The sequence below is a fragment of the Lethenteron reissneri genome, unplaced genomic scaffold, assembly GCF_015708825.2.
Source record: "Lethenteron reissneri isolate LAM-NWPU_2019-01 unplaced genomic scaffold, ASM1570882v1 scaffold_1622, whole genome shotgun sequence".
Classification (NCBI taxonomy): Eukaryota; Metazoa; Chordata; class Hyperoartia; order Petromyzontiformes; family Petromyzontidae; genus Lethenteron; species Lethenteron reissneri.
Genome location: NW_026891358.1, coordinates 21,809 through 39,909, shown reverse-complemented (window position 1 = coordinate 39,909; position 18,101 = coordinate 21,809). Strand labels below are relative to the sequence as shown.

Below are 18,101 nucleotides of genomic sequence, written 5' to 3'. Positions count from 1 at the left end.
TTATTTTTTTACATATTTAATTACCAATTGCTTAATGGTGGCAGACAATCATCTGACCCATAGGTGGCAGCCATCTCAAGCCAGAGGACGAGAGGACTCTAGCCGCATATAAAGGATTTAGAGTGAAAAACTTTGTTTTTACGGGTTCATTTTTACCGAGTTAATTGCATCCTCAGCGTTTAGCAGTGCGGCTTTTGTTTTGAGCGCTATCATCTGTTTTGGCTGCAATCGTGTCGCTGCTTTGCCCCCCCCCCCCGCACATCCAGGCACCGCATCCTCTTACTTCTAGCCCCCCGCCCTGCCCAGTCTCACGTCCCAGTCCCTAGCGCACACGCAAAGCTCCCCCCTCCCCTTGTTCCCTCCCCCCCCCACCGTCCTCTCTGACTTACATGGACCCCTTAACTCCGGCATCTCTCCAACTTCAGTAAAAATGTTCTCGCTGTGGTTGTCACACCTGATGATGATTGCTTGTGTTGCAATCTAAACGTCGTCATTTAATTTTTTTTTGTTATTCTTCACCTACGTGACTTTACCGAAAGACCCAAAGAGTACCGCGAGTCGTCCGCTGATTGTGGAGCCTGCGGGTGACACGAGCAGCAAGCTGGTGCTTCGGGGAGACGCACTGCTGCTGGTGTGCATCGTACAAGGGCTGTAAGTACATGCACTATACACTATACACTACACTATACACTACACTATACACTACACTATACACTATACTACTATACACTATACTACTATACACTACACTATACACTACACTATACACTACACTATACACTACACTACACTATACACTACACTATACTACTATACACTACACTATACACTATACTACTATACACTATACTACTATACACTATACTACTATACACTATACACTACACACTATACACTACACTATACACTACACTATACACTACACTATACACTACACTATACTATACACTACACTATATTCTTTGGGTCTTCCGGTAAAACCACGTAGAGAGAAAAATTATAAAAAAATATTACGACGTTTCAATCGCAACACGAGCAATCGTCATCAGGTGAAACAAAATTGCGGGAGAGCTGCTGAGGCAGCCGTTGATGAACCTCCCTCAGCGGCTCTGATGACGATTGCTCGTGTTGCGATCGCAACGTCGTGATATTTGTATTATTGTCTATCTACATGGCTTTCCCGAAAGAGCCAAAGAATGTGAATTCCTGCAGTCACGAACGCTTTAAGTCACTCCACTATACACCAGATACTATACACGATAGGCCTCGGCAAGGTACAAGGTGAAAGTGTAAAAACAACGAGCCTACCTTTACCCTACCTTTTACCTTACCACAATACAATCACTCTACCCTTACCTTTTACCCTTTAGCAGGTAAGGTACAAGGTAAAAAGCAACGAGCCTACTTTTTACCCTACCCTTTACCCTTACCCCTTGGCATGCCGACACCTTTACCCTTTTACCCGGTAAAAATGGTACAATTACCTTACCTTGCCGAGGCCTGATACACGACGCTACTGAACAATACACGTGCGTGCGCGTAGCCCCACACCGCGGGTGAGCTGGGTCAAGGTGAGCGGGGAGCTCCCACAAGACCACGTCACCTTCGGCGACTTCAACCGGATGCTGGTGATTCGGCACGCATCGTTGGGCGACGCCGGTGTCTACCAGTGCCGTGCCGGCAACAGCGAGGGCCAAGCTCTGCACACCGTCACCGTCACCGTGGAAGGTGCCTCTCGGGGCGACGGAGGGAGGAGCGGTGGAACGGCGGTTAGCGGGTCCTGGCGGCGATTATCTCAACCGCTCCTGAGGCCTCCCCTAGGTTGGCTCGGCCTCAAACGAGTACCCCGGTGCAGTGTGTGTAGCGGTAAACTTCGCTGCTGGAGAGACAAAGGCGGCCGGGCGTGGTGCTGGCCACCCACCCCCTCGTGTGCCACCAGAGGTGCTGCTACTCGCTAACAGAACCTGTCCCTACTGTTACAGGCTGCGTGGGGCATTTTTGTCTTGGTGTTTCCACGTGTGGCAAATTTCCTCCACCACCACCACCCTCCTCCCCTCCTTGTTTTCTCGGCCGCGACAGCCAAGCCTTACTGGATCGCTCCGGGGCGAGTGAAGCATGTCTACGCCCCGTGGGACTCCGTGAAGCTCGCGTGCCTCGCCAACGGAATCCCTAAACCGGTCGCCCGATGGTTCATCAACGGCGTCCCGATCGACGGTGAGACGCCGGGGCTGTGAACGGGGAGCGGCCGACCTCCCGCTCGCTGACTTGGCTCGCTCGCTCACAGCCAATCACAGGGCCATGCTCGCAGCTCAGTCAACCAATCACAGAGCATACCGAATTAAGCCAAATTGTGAAAAATTCACGATGCCAAATAATGCCAAGTTTGACCAGATGACGCCAAAAGGCGCACAACCCATGTGAGACTAGGCTCTAAGGAAAGCTGTCTTGGGTGTGGACCAATCAACTTCAAGGACAGTGCATACATTATCAGAGTTATGTTTTTTGTTTGCATTACGACTGCAGGTATTGTGGTCAATGCAAACATGACTCCTTGTAAAAAGGTGTCAGTTTTGTTGCCAGATAGAAGGGTAAAAAAACAATTATCATATTTTTCTACTGGCAAATGAGGTTCCAATGGTGTTAAGCCAAATTGTGAAAAATTCACGATGCCAAATAATGCCGAGTCGTAACTAACTTTGCCATTCTTCCAAATCGTGCCAAGGCCGCACCAAACCGTGCCGAGTGTCGTGTCGTTGTGCGGTGGAGCAGAGGCCCCCGCTGTGCCCTGGCGAAGCGTGGACGGCGACTTCCTGACGCTCAGGGGGCTGCACAAGGGATACACCGCCATGTACCAGTGTGAAAGCTCCAACCGGCACGGCACCATCCTAGCCAACGTCATCGTTCAAGTGCTGGGTGAGCGGGGGGGGGGGCGGGAGGGGGGGCCAGGCCGGCCCCCTCCAATCCAGCAGCGGTCTTCTTGACCACGTTCGTGCCCTCCCTTCTCTCGCTTGCGAAACGTCCATTCCGTTAATGGAACATCTTTGCCAGTTAGAAACCTTGAGGCTGTCTTGCCGATGATCCATCCGGGTTTCACCAAGCCGGATTGTGTGAAGAGCTCACAAATACTTGAAAGAACTGGACAAAGTCCCATCAGGGAGCTCCTCCTGCAGGCTGTGTTGGCTGGGTCATGTAGCCCGCATGCCCAGCCACCGCATGCCCAGCCACCGCGTGCCCAGCCACCACGTGCCCATTCACCGCATGCCCAGCCACCGCGTGCCCAGTCACCGCATACCCAGCCACCGCATGCCCAGCCACCGCGTGCCCAGCCACCGCGTGCCCAGCCACCGCGTGCCCAGCCACCGCTTGCCTCAACAGATTTTGTTTGGCCAGATAGAGGGGGGCTAAAAGGGCATTCCCTTGTCATTCGGCTCTGTCTCCTCCCTCGCTATCTTCCCCCCCCCCCCCCCTTAGGTAAACCGCTCCCCACAGTCGCTGGCAGCAGCTCGGAGCCGGGAGCGGTGCCACGCGGTGAGCTGGCGTGGCCCAGCACCACGCCGGACGGCAGCAGCAGTGGCCTCTGGGGCGCCACCACCACCACCACTGCCGCCACCAATGCCGCCACCACCACCGCCCACACCACCACCACTGCCACCACCAATGCCGCCACCACTGCCGCCACCACCACCGCCCACACCACAACCACTGCCGCCACCACCACCACCGACACCACCACCACTGCCGAAACCACCACTGCCGAAACCACCACCACCACTGCCGCCACCACCACTGCTCACACCACCACTGCTCACACCACCACCACTGCCGCCACCACCAATGCTGCCACCACTGCCGCCACCACCACTGCCCACACCACAACCACTGCCGCCACCACCACCGCCGACACCACCACCACTGCCGAAACCATCACCACTGCCGCCACCACCACTGCCGCCACCAATGCCACCACCAGCGCCACCACCGCCGACACCACCACCGCCCACACCACCACCACCGCCGCCACCATCACCGCCGACACCACCACCACCACTGCCGCCACCACCACCACTGCCACCACCACCAATGCCGCCGCCAACACCACCACCACCGCCGCTGCCACCACCACCAATGCCACCACCACCGCTGCCACTGCCGCCACCACCACCACCACTGCCGCCACCACCACCGCCGCCACCACCACCACCACCAATGCCACCACCACCACTGCTGCCACCACCACTGCCGCCACCAATGCCGCCACCACTGCCACCACCACTGCCGCCACCACCACTATAACCGTCGCCGCAAACACCGCCAGCAACGCCACCGATACCACCACCACAAGTACGCGTCACCGCTACGACGGCATGAGCACACCATCACCACGCACGCCGCCAGCCGGCGTCGGAAGTGCCAACGCTGGTGAGTCCCTCTCCCCCCTTCTGCCGTGACCGCAGTGACGCCGAAATGTGAACTGCCTCGCCTGTTACACATTCTGGCGAATTGCCCGATGATGCTGGATGCAATTATGATTCCAAAGAACACAGGATGAGATGTTATTATCCTTTGTGCAAGCACTTCCAAGAGTTCATGAACAGTGAGCCTGGTGAAATTTGGGGAGCGCATCGTCAGTAGTGAACCTTTGGGTCCTAGGGTGTTTCGGCCTTTCATACTATACACCCTCCCCAAAGGCGGCCAGCGACAGGGTGATCAATCCTACGCTTGCGTCCCATTCCCAATTAGTCATAGGAGTTGCCTTGTTGTTGATAGCCAACATCCCATGGGACTATGCATGGCAGGGGCGTCCTCCTCCCTGAGTCAAGCATTGTTGACTGCATACCTCCTGGCCCTCTCACTTTGGGGCCCAGCTGGGGTCTTTCCTCTTCATCCAGAGCCACTGACTGCTGCCTTCTGCCGCCTCCGATACAGCTCTGATTGCCGAACGCTGGCTCTGGCCCTTAATTCCCAGGTCTCTAAGCAGTCTGGTTGTAGATGTTGAACAAAATTACCACAGAAAACGTCGTACTCAAATTGTAAATGTTGTGGCTTCAACACACCGGTGGGCTAAAGCAGTGAACTATTTGTCTTTTGTCAACGTGACACTTTTTTACTTATTGGCCGTGTCGGGTGGTGGAGGGTTATGACACATTTATAAATAACGCGATCTAAACCCAAAAACGTTGATTATGAATAACATTGGTCGCGAAAGCCTACGTGTTAAACTGTTACACAGGAGTTTGTGGGTTGAATCCCGACGATGGCTGTGTGTTTGTAGTTTGCGTGTCTCTCTCCCTGAGGTTTGCATGGATTTCCTACACAATTGGAAGTAAAAATTCGTGGGAAAAGTCCACAATGTTTTTTATTTACCCAACAGCTGAAATAGAGGCAGATGAATCATTGTGCAAAAGATGGCGATGGCTTGTGGAGTCTCCGGCGGGGGGTTCATTTATCAGTAGATGGATCGTGGCCGCTAATTATGAAAGACAAACCAATCCCACGGGGTCAGCACTGCAGTAAAATATATCTGGGCCAGTTCTTTTATGGAGATCAAAGGTCATTGGTTGTGGCATGGGCGACCTATAACGTCCCCGGCTGCTGTACTTTCCTCTGCCTCTCGTTCTTCACGTTCTGCAGATGTAGATGCCACTGGTTCTTCACGTTCTGCAGATGTAGATGCCACTGGTTCTTCATGTTCTGTAGATGTAGATGCCACTGGTTCTTCACGTTCTGTAGATGTAGATGCCTCTCGTTCTTCACGTTCTGTAGATGTAGATGCCACTGGTTCTTAATGTTCTGTAGATGTCACTAGTTCTTCACGTTCTGCAGACGTAGATGCCACTGGTTCTTAATGTTCTGTAGATGTAGATGTCACTGGTTCTTCACGTTCTGCAGATGTAGATGCCACTGGTTCTTAATGTTCTGTAGATGTAGATGTCACTGGTTCTTCACGTTCTGCAGACGTAGATGCCACTGGTTCTTCACGTTCTGCAGATGTAGATGCCACCAGTTCTTCACGTTCTGTAGATGTAGATGCCACTGGTTCTTCACGTTCTTTTGATGTAGATGCCTCTCGTTCTTCACGTTCTGCAGATGTAGATGCCTCTCGTTCTTCACGTTCTGCAGATGTAGATGCCTCTCGTTCTTCACGTTCTGCAGATGTAGATGCCTCTCGTTCTTCACGTTCTGCAGATGTAGATGCCTCTCGTTCTTCACGTTCTGCAGATGTAGATGCCTCTCGTTCTTCACGTTCTGCAGATGTAGATGCCTCTCGTTCTTCACGTTCTGCAGATGTAGATGCCACTGGTTCTTCACGTTCTGCAGATGTAGATGCCTCTCGTTCTTCACGTTCTGCAGATGTAGATGCCACTGGTTCTTCACGTTCTGTAGATGTAGATGCCACTGGTTCTTCACGTTCTGTAGATGTAGATGCCACTGGTTCTTCACGTTCTGCAGATGTAGATGCCACTGGTTCTTCACGTTCTGCAGATGTAGATGTCACCAGTTCTTCACGTTCTGCAGATGTAGATGTCACCAGTTCTTCACGTTCTGCAGATGTAGATGCCACTGGTTCTTCACGTTCTGGAGATGTAGATGCCTCTCGTTCTTCACGTTCTGCAGATGTAGATGCCACTGGTTCTTCACGTTCTGCAGATGTAGATGCCACTGGTTCTTCACGTTCTGGAGATGTAGATGCCACTGGTTCTTCACGTTCTGTAGATGTAGATGTCACCAGTTCTTCACGTTCTGTAGATGTAGATGCCACTGGTTCTTAATGTTCTGCAGATGTAGATGCCACTGGTTCTTCACGTTCTGCAGATGTAGATGCCACTGGTTCTTCACATTCTGCAGATGTATGTGTCTCTGATTCTTCACGTTCTGTAGATGTAGATGTCACCGGTTCTTCACGTTCTGTAGATGTAGATGCCACTGATTCTTCACGTTCTACAGGTGTAGATGCCACTGGTTCTTCACGTTCTGCAGATGTAGATGCCACCAGTTCTTCACGTTCTGTAGATGTAGATGTCACCAGTTCTTCACGTTCTGTAGATGTAGATGCCTCTCGTTCTTCACGTTCTGTAGATGTAGATGCCACTGGTTCTTAATGTTCTGTAGATGTAGATGTCACTGCTTCTTCACGTTCTGCAGACGTAGATGCCACTGGTTCTTAATGTTCTGTAGATGTAGATGTCACTGGTTCTTCACGTTCTGCAGATGTAGATGCCACTGGTTCTTAATGTTCTGTAGATGTAGATGTCACTGGTTCTTCACGTTCTGCAGACGTAGATACCACTGGTTCTTCACGTTCTGCAGATGTAGATGCCACCAGTTCTTCACGTTCTGTAGATGTAGATGCCACTGGTTCTTCACGTTCTTTTGATGTAGATGCCTCTCGTTCTTCACGTTCTGCAGATGTAGATGCCTCTCGTTCTTCACGTTCTGCAGATGTAGATGCCTCTCGTTCTTCACGTTCTGCAGATGTAGATGCCTCTCGTTCTTCACGTTCTGCAGATGTAGATGCCTCTCGTTCTTCACGTTCTGCAGATGTAGATGCCTCTCGTTCTTCACGTTCTGCAGATGTAGATGCCTCTCGTTCTTCACGTTCTGCAGATGTAGATGCCACTGGTTCTTCACGTTCTGCAGATGTAGATGCCACTGGTTCTTCACGTTCTGCAGATGTAGATGTCACCAGTTCTTCACGTTCTGCAGATGTAGATGCCACTGGTTCTTCACGTTCTGTAGATGTAGATGCCACTGGTTCTTCACGTTCTGGAGATGTAGATGCCTCTCGTTCTTCACGTTCTGCAGATGTAGATGCCACTGGTTCTTCACGTTCTGCAGATGTAGATGCCACTGGTTCTTCACGTTCTGGAGATGTAGATGCCACTGGTTCTTCACGTTCTGTAGATGTAGATGTCACCAGTTCTTCACGTTCTGTAGATGTAGATGCCACTGGTTCTTAATGTTCTGCAGATGTAGATGCCACTGGTTCTTCACGTTCTGCAGATGTAGATGCCACTGGTTCTTCACATTCTGCAGATGTATGTGTCTCTGATTCTTCACGTTCTGTAGATGTAGATGTCACCGGTTCTTCACGTTCTGTAGATGTAGATGCCTCTCGTTCTTCACGTTCTGTAGATGTAGATGCCACTGGTTCTTAATGTTCTGTAGATGTAGATGTCACTGCTTCTTCACGTTCTGCAGACGTAGATGCCACTGGTTCTTAATGTTCTGTAGATGTAGATGTCACTGGTTCTTCACGTTCTGCAGATGTAGATGCCACTGGTTCTTAATGTTCTGTAGATGTAGATGTCACTGGTTCTTCACGTTCTGCAGACGTAGATACCACTGGTTCTTCACGTTCTGCAGATGTAGATGCCACCAGTTCTTCACGTTCTGTAGATGTAGATGCCACTGGTTCTTCACGTTCTTTTGATGTAGATGCCTCTCGTTCTTCACGTTCTGCAGATGTAGATGCCTCTTGTTCTTCACGTTCTGCAGATGTAGATGCCTCTCGTTCTTCACGTTCTGCAGATGTAGATGCCTCTCGTTCTTCACGTTCTGCAGATGTAGATGCCTCTCGTTCTTCACGTTCTGCAGATGTAGATGCCTCTCGTTCTTCACGTTCTGCAGATGTAGATGCCTCTCGTTCTTCACGTTCTGCAGATGTAGATGCCACTGGTTCTTCACGTTCTGCAGATGTAGATGCCTCTCGTTCTTCACGTTCTGCAGATGTAGATGCCTCTCGTTCTTCACGTTCTACAGATGTAGATGCCACTGGTTCTTCACGTTCTGTAGATGCCACTGGTTCTTCACGTTCTGTAGATGTAGATGCCACTGGTTCTTCACGTTCTGCAGATGTAGATGCCACTGGTTTTTCACGTTCTGCAGATGTAGATGTCACCAGTTCTTCACGTTCTGCAGATGTAGATGCCACTGGTTCTTCACGTTCTGGAGATGTAGATGCCTCTCGTTCTTCACGTTCTGCAGATGTAGATGCCACTGGTTCTTCACGTTCTGCAGATGTAGATGCCACTGGTTCTTCACGTTCTGGAGATGTAGATGCCACTGGTTCTTCACGTTCGGTAGATGTAGATGTCACCAGTTCTTCACGTTCTGTAGATGTAGATGCCACTGGTTCTTAATGTTCTGCAGATGTAGATGCCACTGGTTCTTCACGTTCTGCAGATGTAGATGCCACTGGTTCTTCACATTCTGCAGATGTATGTGTCTCTGATTCTTCACGTTCTGTAGATGTAGATGTCACCGGTTCTTCACGTTCTGTAGATGCCACTGATTCTTCACGTTCTACAGGTGTAGATGCCACTGGTTCTTCACGTTCTGCAGATGTAGATGCCACCAGTTCTTCACGTTCTGTAGATGTAGATGCCACTGATTCTTCACGTTCTGTAGATGCCTCTCGTTCTTCACGTTCTACAGATGTAGATGTCACCAGTTCTTCACGTTCTGTAGATGCCTCTCGTTCTTCACGTTCTACAGATGTAGATGTCACCAGTTCTTCACATTCTGTAGATGCCTCTCGTTCTTCACGTTCTACAGATGTAGATGTCACCAGTTCTTCACGTTCTGTAGATGTAGATGCCACTGGTTCTTCACGTTCTGCAGATGTAGATGCCACTGGTTCTTCACGTTCTGTAGATGTAGATGCCACCGATTCTTCACGTTCTGTAGATGTAGATGCCACTGGTTCTTCACGTTCTGTAGATGTAGATGCCACTGATTCTTCACGTTCTGTAGATGTAGATGCCACTGATTCTTCACCTTCTGTAGATGTAGATGCCACTGATTCATCACGTTCTGTAGATGTAGATGCCACTGGTTCTTCACGTTCTGTAGATGTAGATGCCACTGGTTCTTCACGTTCTGCAGATGTAGATGCCACTGGTTCTTCACGTTTTGCAAATGTAGACGCCGGTTGAACTCACTATTTTTGGTCCGAACAGGCAACTGGACACATGAACAAGTTTGTTTGCATCTCTGAATGTTGGTGCGTGTGTGTGTGTGCGTGTGTGTCCCTAGTCCAACAAAAACAACCCCCTACCTCCTCGGACGGCAACGCTGTGGTGGGCAGTGCCGTGGGGGGAGGGGCAATTTTAGATTGGCCTTCCCTTCATGGCGTTGGTAACCAGCACAGCGGCCAAATGGGGACTCTGGACGGGTGCGAGTGGCTGGTAACCCCCCCACCTTCAACTATCTACCACTAAACTGCGAGTGAAATTTTTTATTAAGCTTGTGCCGGAGGCCCCGGGGGGGGGGGGGCAGGCGTCTAGGACGTCTCCTGGCCAAACCCCATTTGGCGGAGCCAGGAGACTGAATCCTTACCCTCAGGGCTCATCCAGAAACAACAAAAAACCACTGCCTGTGGCCACGTGGAATGTTCGAACGCTCATTGCAGAGGAGAGGCTACCACTTCTCTGTAGGGAGCTGGACCGGTACCGTCTGGATCTTTGTGGTATTCAGGAGGTCTGGTCGACCGGCTCTGGCTCCTGCCACCATGAGGGGTGGAAAGTCCTCTACTTGGGGCAGGAGGCTGCCAAACAACAGGGAATGGCTCTTCTTCTGAACAAAATAATGAAGGGGGCGTGTGAGTGTGGCGGTGAGTTGTGGGAAGCTGTAAGCACAGGCTACTTTGGGCTCGCCTTCCCATCAACCAGAGGCGAGAATTGGTGGTCGTGGTTACTTATGCCCCCACCGAAGACGAACATCCATGGAGGGAAGCAGGCAAGGCCCATGAGTCAGATGCCTTATATGACCTCCTGCCACAGGTGCTAGCTAAAATGGCCCCTCGGGATAGAGTCATCCTGTTGGGTGACTTCAGTGCCCGAGTTGGTCATGATGCTGGCACCTGGTCTGGAGTGATTGAAAGGCATGGGCCAAATCAGCTCAATAACAACGGCAAGGGGGCTGCTCGATTTTTGTGCAGCCCATGGACTTGGATGCATGCCTGGTCCAAGCAAGAACATCTGCTGGACTACATAGTGACGGAACAGTCGATGCGGGCCCATGTCCTTGACACCAGAACCTACCGTGGAGCTAATCTGCCCACTGACCATCGACTTGTCATCTGTACGATGTGCCTGCCATTCTTACACTCTGGTGGTGGGTATACACCCACCACCCAGGACCCCATTCAAACCCATAGTGACATGGTCTCAGCTCGCTGATGAAAGTTGCAAGCGAGAATTTAATCATCGCTTGCGGCTGTGGTTGGCAATGTCCCTGACTCCTGATGTCGAGGGGAAATGGGCGAGGTTTAGGACTGTGGCTCATGCAGCTGCAATGGCTGCTTTTGGTACACGGTCCCCCAAAGACTCTGGCTGACAGAGAAGGTGTTCAGGCTGGCTGAGAAAAAGCGACAGGCCTATTTTCATTGGCTACAGCAATCACATGTCGGAGAATGAGGAGGCTTACAGCAGCCTTCGCTCGGAGGTTTGGAGAGCCGTGAGGCGCTGCAAGGATGGATGGTTACGGGTTTCTGAAGAGATGTAGTCTGCTACAATGGCCCGCGATCACAAATCGCTCTTTAATTCCATTAAAAAAATGAAACCTGCAGCGCCACACCATTAGGGGAAAGAACGGTGATCCAATCTCTGATTCCCAGGAACAGGTTTGCTGATTTGCTAAGCATTTCTGTGAGGTTCTGGGGGAGGGAAAATCCCTCAGCCTGGAAAACAAAGTGGCAAAAGTGGGGATGACCCTGTTTAGGCTGCGGTGCCTCAAATATTGGAATAAGAAGTCACCCCCTGTGAGTGGTTGGCTGAGGTACCATCTGTTGAGGAAGTACTGAAGGCGATCCAGAGCCTGAGACCAGGAAAGGCACCGGGAAGAGATGATCTCCCAAGCAAAATGCTGAGGGAGGGTGGCGTTTGTGCACAGACTGCCCAACATGACATCATAACAACAGTCTGGACCACTGGACGGGTTCCGCAGGATTGGAAAGATGCCCTGGTGGTCCCCCTCTTTAAGAAGGGGGACCGCACAGACTGTAACAACTACAGGGGTATCTCACTCCTCAGTGTACCGGGAAAGGTCCTGGCAAGGATTATTCAACATCGCCTTGCTAGGCACACTGAGGAGAGGCTTGCGGAACCCCAATGCGGTTTCAGGAAAGGGCGGTCCTGCACAGATGCCATATTTTCTGTCCGTCTGTTACAGCAGAGGTGTAGGGAATTCCAACAAGACCTACATCTCTGCTTTATTGACCTGGTCAAGGCCTATAATACCATCAGTAGGCCTGGGCTCTGGGTTGTTCTTCGTGCTTTCGGAGTCTCTGACCCTCTGCTCACGCTCATTAAGGACCTTCATGATGGTGAGCGGGCCCGGGTAAAACTACATGGCCGGGAGTCAGAGCCATTCCCTGTACACCTTGGGGTGCGACAGGGATATCCTCTTGGCTCCCACATCATTTAACATCTAATTCGGCCACGTAGTTTGTGAAGACTTCAATAGCTCTACCGGAGGAATTTTTATACAATGGGAGGCTGATCGTTGCCCGGGTGCGGTCAAGCAACGGCTCCCTATTGCTCAACCACGTTATGTATGCTGATGATCTGGTGATTGCTGCTCGCTCAGAGGAGGAGTTGGAGGCACATTCCCGTCCTTCATAGTTGCCGACACTCGCTCACAGCACTTGCCCCAACAGTCTGCTAGGGGCTTTACGGGCAAACTTTGTCTTTGCCTGCCCTTCATCTCACTCCCTCAATCCGCAACGCCTGGGCGCAAGCAGCACGAGCCTCAAAGTGCACCTAGCCTGGCGCCTGTTGTTGTCGCGGTGGTTGTTGTCGCGGTGGTTGTCGTGGTTGTTGTTGTCGTCGTGCTACAGCAGCACGCTAACGTCACACGGGGGATCGTTGCGCCACGCAGAGAAGCCGGCGGCGGCGGCGGAATGGGCAAGCTGGGTTGTCCCGGCCGCGATCCTCGCTGTGTCCCTCGCCCTGGCGGCCACGCTCTTCTACCGCCGACGGCGCAAGCCCCGGTGGCCCACGTGAGTCGCCACGTTCGCCTCCCCGCGCCGCACTCGTGGGCGCCGGGCGGACGTCGGGCGGATGTCGGCGGGGTTGTCTGTGTGACGAGCCGCCGCTGTGCCTACCCCCCCCACCCCTCCCCCCCACCGCCCCCCTACCACCCCACCCCCATCACCTCCCACCACCCCCACCACCCCACCACCCCACCACTCCCCCACCCCACCCCACCACCAATCCCCACCCCCCACCCCACCACCCCCCACCATCCCCCACCACCCCCCCACCAATCCCCACCCCCACCCCCCCACCACCACCCCCCCCCACCACCCCCCCCACCCCCCCCCCCCCCCCACCACCCTCCACCACCCCCCCACCCCACCCCCAACCACCCCCCCACCCCCACCACACCACGCGTGCAGGGATGAACCCCCCACCTCCCCCACGCCACCGCGGAGAAACACGGAAGGCGACCGTGGCCACGTGAGTGGCACTCCACCGCCCAGATGCAGAGAGGTGGCTGGGCCAGTCCATCCATTTCTCTCTCCCTATTCCGTAGTATCGAGTGTCGTGTGTCATGTATAGTTTTTCGATTTAAAGATTTCGTGACTGCAGGGATTCATATTCTTGGTTCTTTCGGAAAAGTCACGTAGAAGGGAAATAATTAAATAATCAAAATACAACTATTACATTCTCACGACGTTTCGATTGCAACACAAGCAATCGTCATCAGGTGTGAAAACCACGGCAAGAAAATTGGAAAAAAGTGGCGTTTTTTTTTTCTTAACGTCAGCACCGCGGACAGCGACTGGCGGTCTGAAAGTCACCGTCAGCGTGAACGTGACTAACTGATTATGAGTGTAACGGAGTGCGGTCTGAAAGGCACCGTTAGCGTGAACGTGACTAGATGGATTCGTCCGTCTGAACAACCACCAGTTGCTGTCCGTGGTGCTGACGTTAAGAAAAAAACGCCACTTTTTTCTAATTTTCTTGCCGTGGTTTTCACACCTGATGACGATTGCTTGTGTTGCAATCGAAACGTCGTGAGAATGTAATAGTTGTGTAATAAAGGACTCGACCACTGTATCTGTCTTGATGTCCTTTATTCGGGTTCGTATACTTTTACCACATGGCTCTCTTTCAGAGACCCTCCGCTTGGCAACCCGAGGCTGCCGTCGCTCCCGTAGCCTTTCTCTGTTCCGTAGCAGCCCCGCTGCTGATCTCCTTGTGCGGTCTCCCCGGCCGCCCTCACTGCAGCCCCACCGCTGCTCCCACTGTTCCGTAGCAGTCCCTGCTGCTGCTGCAGCCTCACCGCTGCTCCCCGCTTCTCCGGGGTCGGTCACCGCTGGCCGACGGTGCCGATCCTTACTCTGTGTGTGTGTGGCGATCTCGCCACCCCACCAACCTCCGCCTTGCGTGGCCTTACTCTACTCCAGTCTCCAACAACCTCCCTTCTCTTCTGGTTTCTCCCCTTTAAGACCTGAACCCTCTCCCCCACGTGACGTAACTCCTCCCCCCGTGACGTCACATCCGGAAGGTCGTTTATGCCCGCATTACACCACCCTCCCCCGTAGAGAAAAATCCAGCCGACCTCGGCTGAACAACAACTCCAACAAGTAATGCGAGCGAACACGACCGAGACACACTAAAGGACACGAAGCATACACTAAATATAACAGTAAGAACAAGAACACAACACTAACAATCAACGAAATGTAAGGGATTTTGAACGTGTGCGGGTCGCCGGCCCGTCCCGGATGGTCGGCGGCCCTCCCGCAGAGCGGGAACGTGACGGGGTTTTAGGAGCGACAGGAGGAAGTCCTCCTGTCGCCATTGGAGGCCCGCCAACGTCCCGGTCCCGTATCCCCGAAGGCTCAGCCTCGGAGGTGTCCCGCGATTGTGCTCGCATCGGGGTCGGAAGGGCTGCAGGGCTCGGAGTTCCCGCAGTCCTGGCAGGCACCCCCCGAGCAGAGCCCCTCGTCCCCTGCAGTGTCACGGCCGGTCTGTCTGTAACAGGCACGACAGGCGCTCTTGCAAGATCAACGGACACAGGCAAGGGTGAGTCGGCAGCAACAGACCCCGGCAAGGCAACATCAGGAGATGACGCATCAGGTAGAGGGGCAACATATGGCTTCAAGCGCGACGTGTGAACGAACCAACGCCGAGATCCAAACCGAACACGCGCAGACTGTGGGTTGGGAACCTCGATGAGGCGAACCGGCCCTTGCCATGGTTTATGTAATTTAGGAGAGGTACCTGGCCGCACCTGTGGGCAATGGAGCCAGGCCATGTCCCCCACCTTCCAGGGGCAGTCCCCCTTAGAGCGTCGAGCGCACCGTTCGTTCCGGGCCTGGGCTTTGGCCGTAGCCACGCGGGCCCCTTCCCGCGCCTCAGTGACGCGGCGAACGGTGTCCTGAATGTAATCAGGAAGAGGCTTAGCAGGTCCCCTCACTCCAGTTCCCAACTGCACATCCATAGGCAGCACGTTTTCGTGACCGTACATAAGGAAAAACGGCGAATATCCTGTAGCCGCATGCGGCGTCATCTGGTATGCCGAAAGTACCCCAGGGATATGCAAATCCCAATCTGATTGTTTTTCACTCACTGTGTGACACAACATGGCGGACAAAGTCCGATTTAGCCGTTCGACCATACCATCCATTTGTGGGTGGTAGGGAGATGTCCGTATCTTTTTAGTTCCAAGAGCCGCACACACTTCCCCCAACAATTTAGAAGAAAAATTCCGGCCTTGGTCTGTGAGGAGCCTCTCAGGCGCCCCCTTGTCCATAACATACCCAAATAGGAAGGCGTCTGTAATGGACGCCGCTGACTGGTCGGGCAAGGGCCAGGCCATCAGCCAGCGGGAGAGGTACTCCACCCCAACCAGCAAGTATTTATTACCTTTAGCGGATGGCGGGAAGGGTCCCAAAATATCCAACGCTACCAATTCATTAACTCGAGACACCTGAATAGACTTTATCGGCGGCACATATGGGTGTTTAGGCGGCTTTCGCCGGGCACAATCAGGACACGCGCAAACGTGACCGACGACATCTGTTGTCATGCCGTGCCAAAAGTAATGACGCTGCAACGTCAATAGGGTCTTCTGCACCCCCAGATGTAAAAGTGTATCGCAATGCAGAGTCCTAATCAATTCGTACCGCAAGGATGCCGGTACAACCAGACGCCATCGTTCCTGTACCCCTTCCCTCCACATCAGCAGACCATCACGGAGAGCGGTTTCGGCATACCCCCCGTACCCGGTCCCCCACTCCCCTTCGCAGGCCGATCCCGTAAGGTCACCAATGAATCGTCCAACATTTGTTCCCGAATCCACACAGCCCTTGGAAGATTCAAAATCCCATCAGCCGGTCCCGGCTCCATTGGAGCTTCAGGCACCTCGACCGCCAACGCAACAGGCTGAGGGGGATGCTGGATCGGCGCACATCTATGCGTCCCCGACGCGCACGCGCAAGGGGATCGCTGCGGCAACCTAGAAAGCGCGTCCGCATTCGTGTGATGCACCCCCTTCCGATGGTGAATTTGAAAGGAAAATTCTTGCAGCGTGTCCAACCACCGCGCCAACTGGCCGGACGGTTGGTCCATCTTGAGAGTATACTGCAAGGCCGCATGATCCGTGCGTACAATAAACGAACGACCGTGAAGATACGGTCGAAATTGGCGGAGAAAGAAAACAATAGCCAAAAGTTCCCTGCGAGTGACGCAGTAGCGGGTTTCTGCGGGAGACAAAACCCGGCTACCGTACGCCACCACGCGCTCCACACCACCTTTGGACTGAGACAACACGGCCCCAATGCCCGTGTCACTCGCGTCCGTATCCAGAATGAAGGGTTGATCAAAATCTGGATAATCCAACGTCGGCGCCGTAGCCAACCGATCGCGCAGGCCCTGAAACGCCGCCTCTTCTGGCAGTCCCCAAGCAAATTTCCGTCCTTTACCCGTAAGGAGGTGCAAGGGCTTCGCGATCGTCACAAAATTCGGAACAAATCTCCGATAATATGAGGCAAACCCCAAAAACCAACGCACATCCCCCACCGTGGCCGGGGTTGGCCAGTCCCGGACGCACGCTGTCTTGTCCGGATCCGTGGCCACCCCGTCCGCACTAACGATATGCCCCAAATAGCGCACGGACCGTTGCAGTAGGTGACATTTCTTAGGCTTAAATTTCAATTTAGCGGAACGCATCCTGCCGAACACAGCCTCCAACCTCAGTAAATGCTCGTCAAATGTGCGGCTGAAGATGATAATATCGTCTAAATATATCAGACATGTCTCCCACTGCAACCCCGTTAATACCAGCTCCATCAACCTTTGAAATGTGGCAGGGGCAGCATTCAACCCCATCGGAAGACAATTAAATTGAAATAACCCCTGCGGCGTACGGAAAGTGGACTTCTCCCGCGAGGGCTCGTCAAGGGGAAGCTGCCAGAATCCCAAAGAGAGATCTAGCGTTGAAAAAAACTTCGCCCCCGACAAGGCATTCGAGGGAGTTGTCCATACGCGGCAGGGGGTACGCATCTGCCACAGATACTTTATTTAATTTCCGAAAATCTACACAAAATCGCAATTTGCCGTCTTTCTTTTTAACCAAAACAACAGGCGCTCCTCATGGGCTGTTAGATGGAGATATTATGTCCGCAGCCAACATGTCATCCACTGCCCCTCGAACCTGCTCTCGCTCCGCCGGACTCATCCGATGCGAGTTTAACCGAATAGGGGCAGCGTCCCCCTGTGTCAATATGATGGTAAAGCAACGAGGTGCGTCCCAAGTCCAAATCGTCGGAGCTAAACACGTCAGAATAACTCAATAGTAATTTACGAAGCGCGCAACGTTGTTCCCCGGAAAGGGAAGGATTTTCCCCACACAATTCGGCGATCCAGCGATTATCTGCGGCCCCAGGGCCCAAAACACCACCAACCATGACCTGGCTGCCCAGATAATCCTGTGCCGTAAACGCCGTAGTGGCATGTGCCACAACCGTACCAGCCGGCACACACACATTTTCGGTACTTGCATTAAGCACCTGCAGAAATGGCTGCTGGTCCGGCCGGACAATAGTTTGCGCCCCGACGAGCGCCGATCCGCCCGTTATGGTGGCGGAC

At 52.9% G+C, this 18,101-nt stretch overlaps 1 protein-coding gene across 1 annotated transcript in view; it reads left to right on the top strand.

Moving 5' to 3' along the window:
• Positions 1-14,990, top strand: part of LOC133362794 (neurofascin-like) — a 28,555-nt gene extending 13,565 nt beyond the window's left edge. Inside the window, exons 5-10 of the mRNA XM_061581740.1 lie at positions 540-651; positions 1,544-1,728; positions 2,080-2,214; positions 2,770-2,913; positions 3,472-3,752; positions 14,850-14,990. Coding sequence (XP_061437724.1) covers positions 540-651; positions 1,544-1,728; positions 2,080-2,214; positions 2,770-2,913; positions 3,472-3,752; positions 14,850-14,990 — 998 coding nt within the window. The remainder of the gene's footprint in view (positions 1-539; positions 652-1,543; positions 1,729-2,079; positions 2,215-2,769; positions 2,914-3,471; positions 3,753-14,849) is intronic.
• The last annotated feature ends 3,111 nt before the right edge of the window (positions 14,991-18,101 follow it).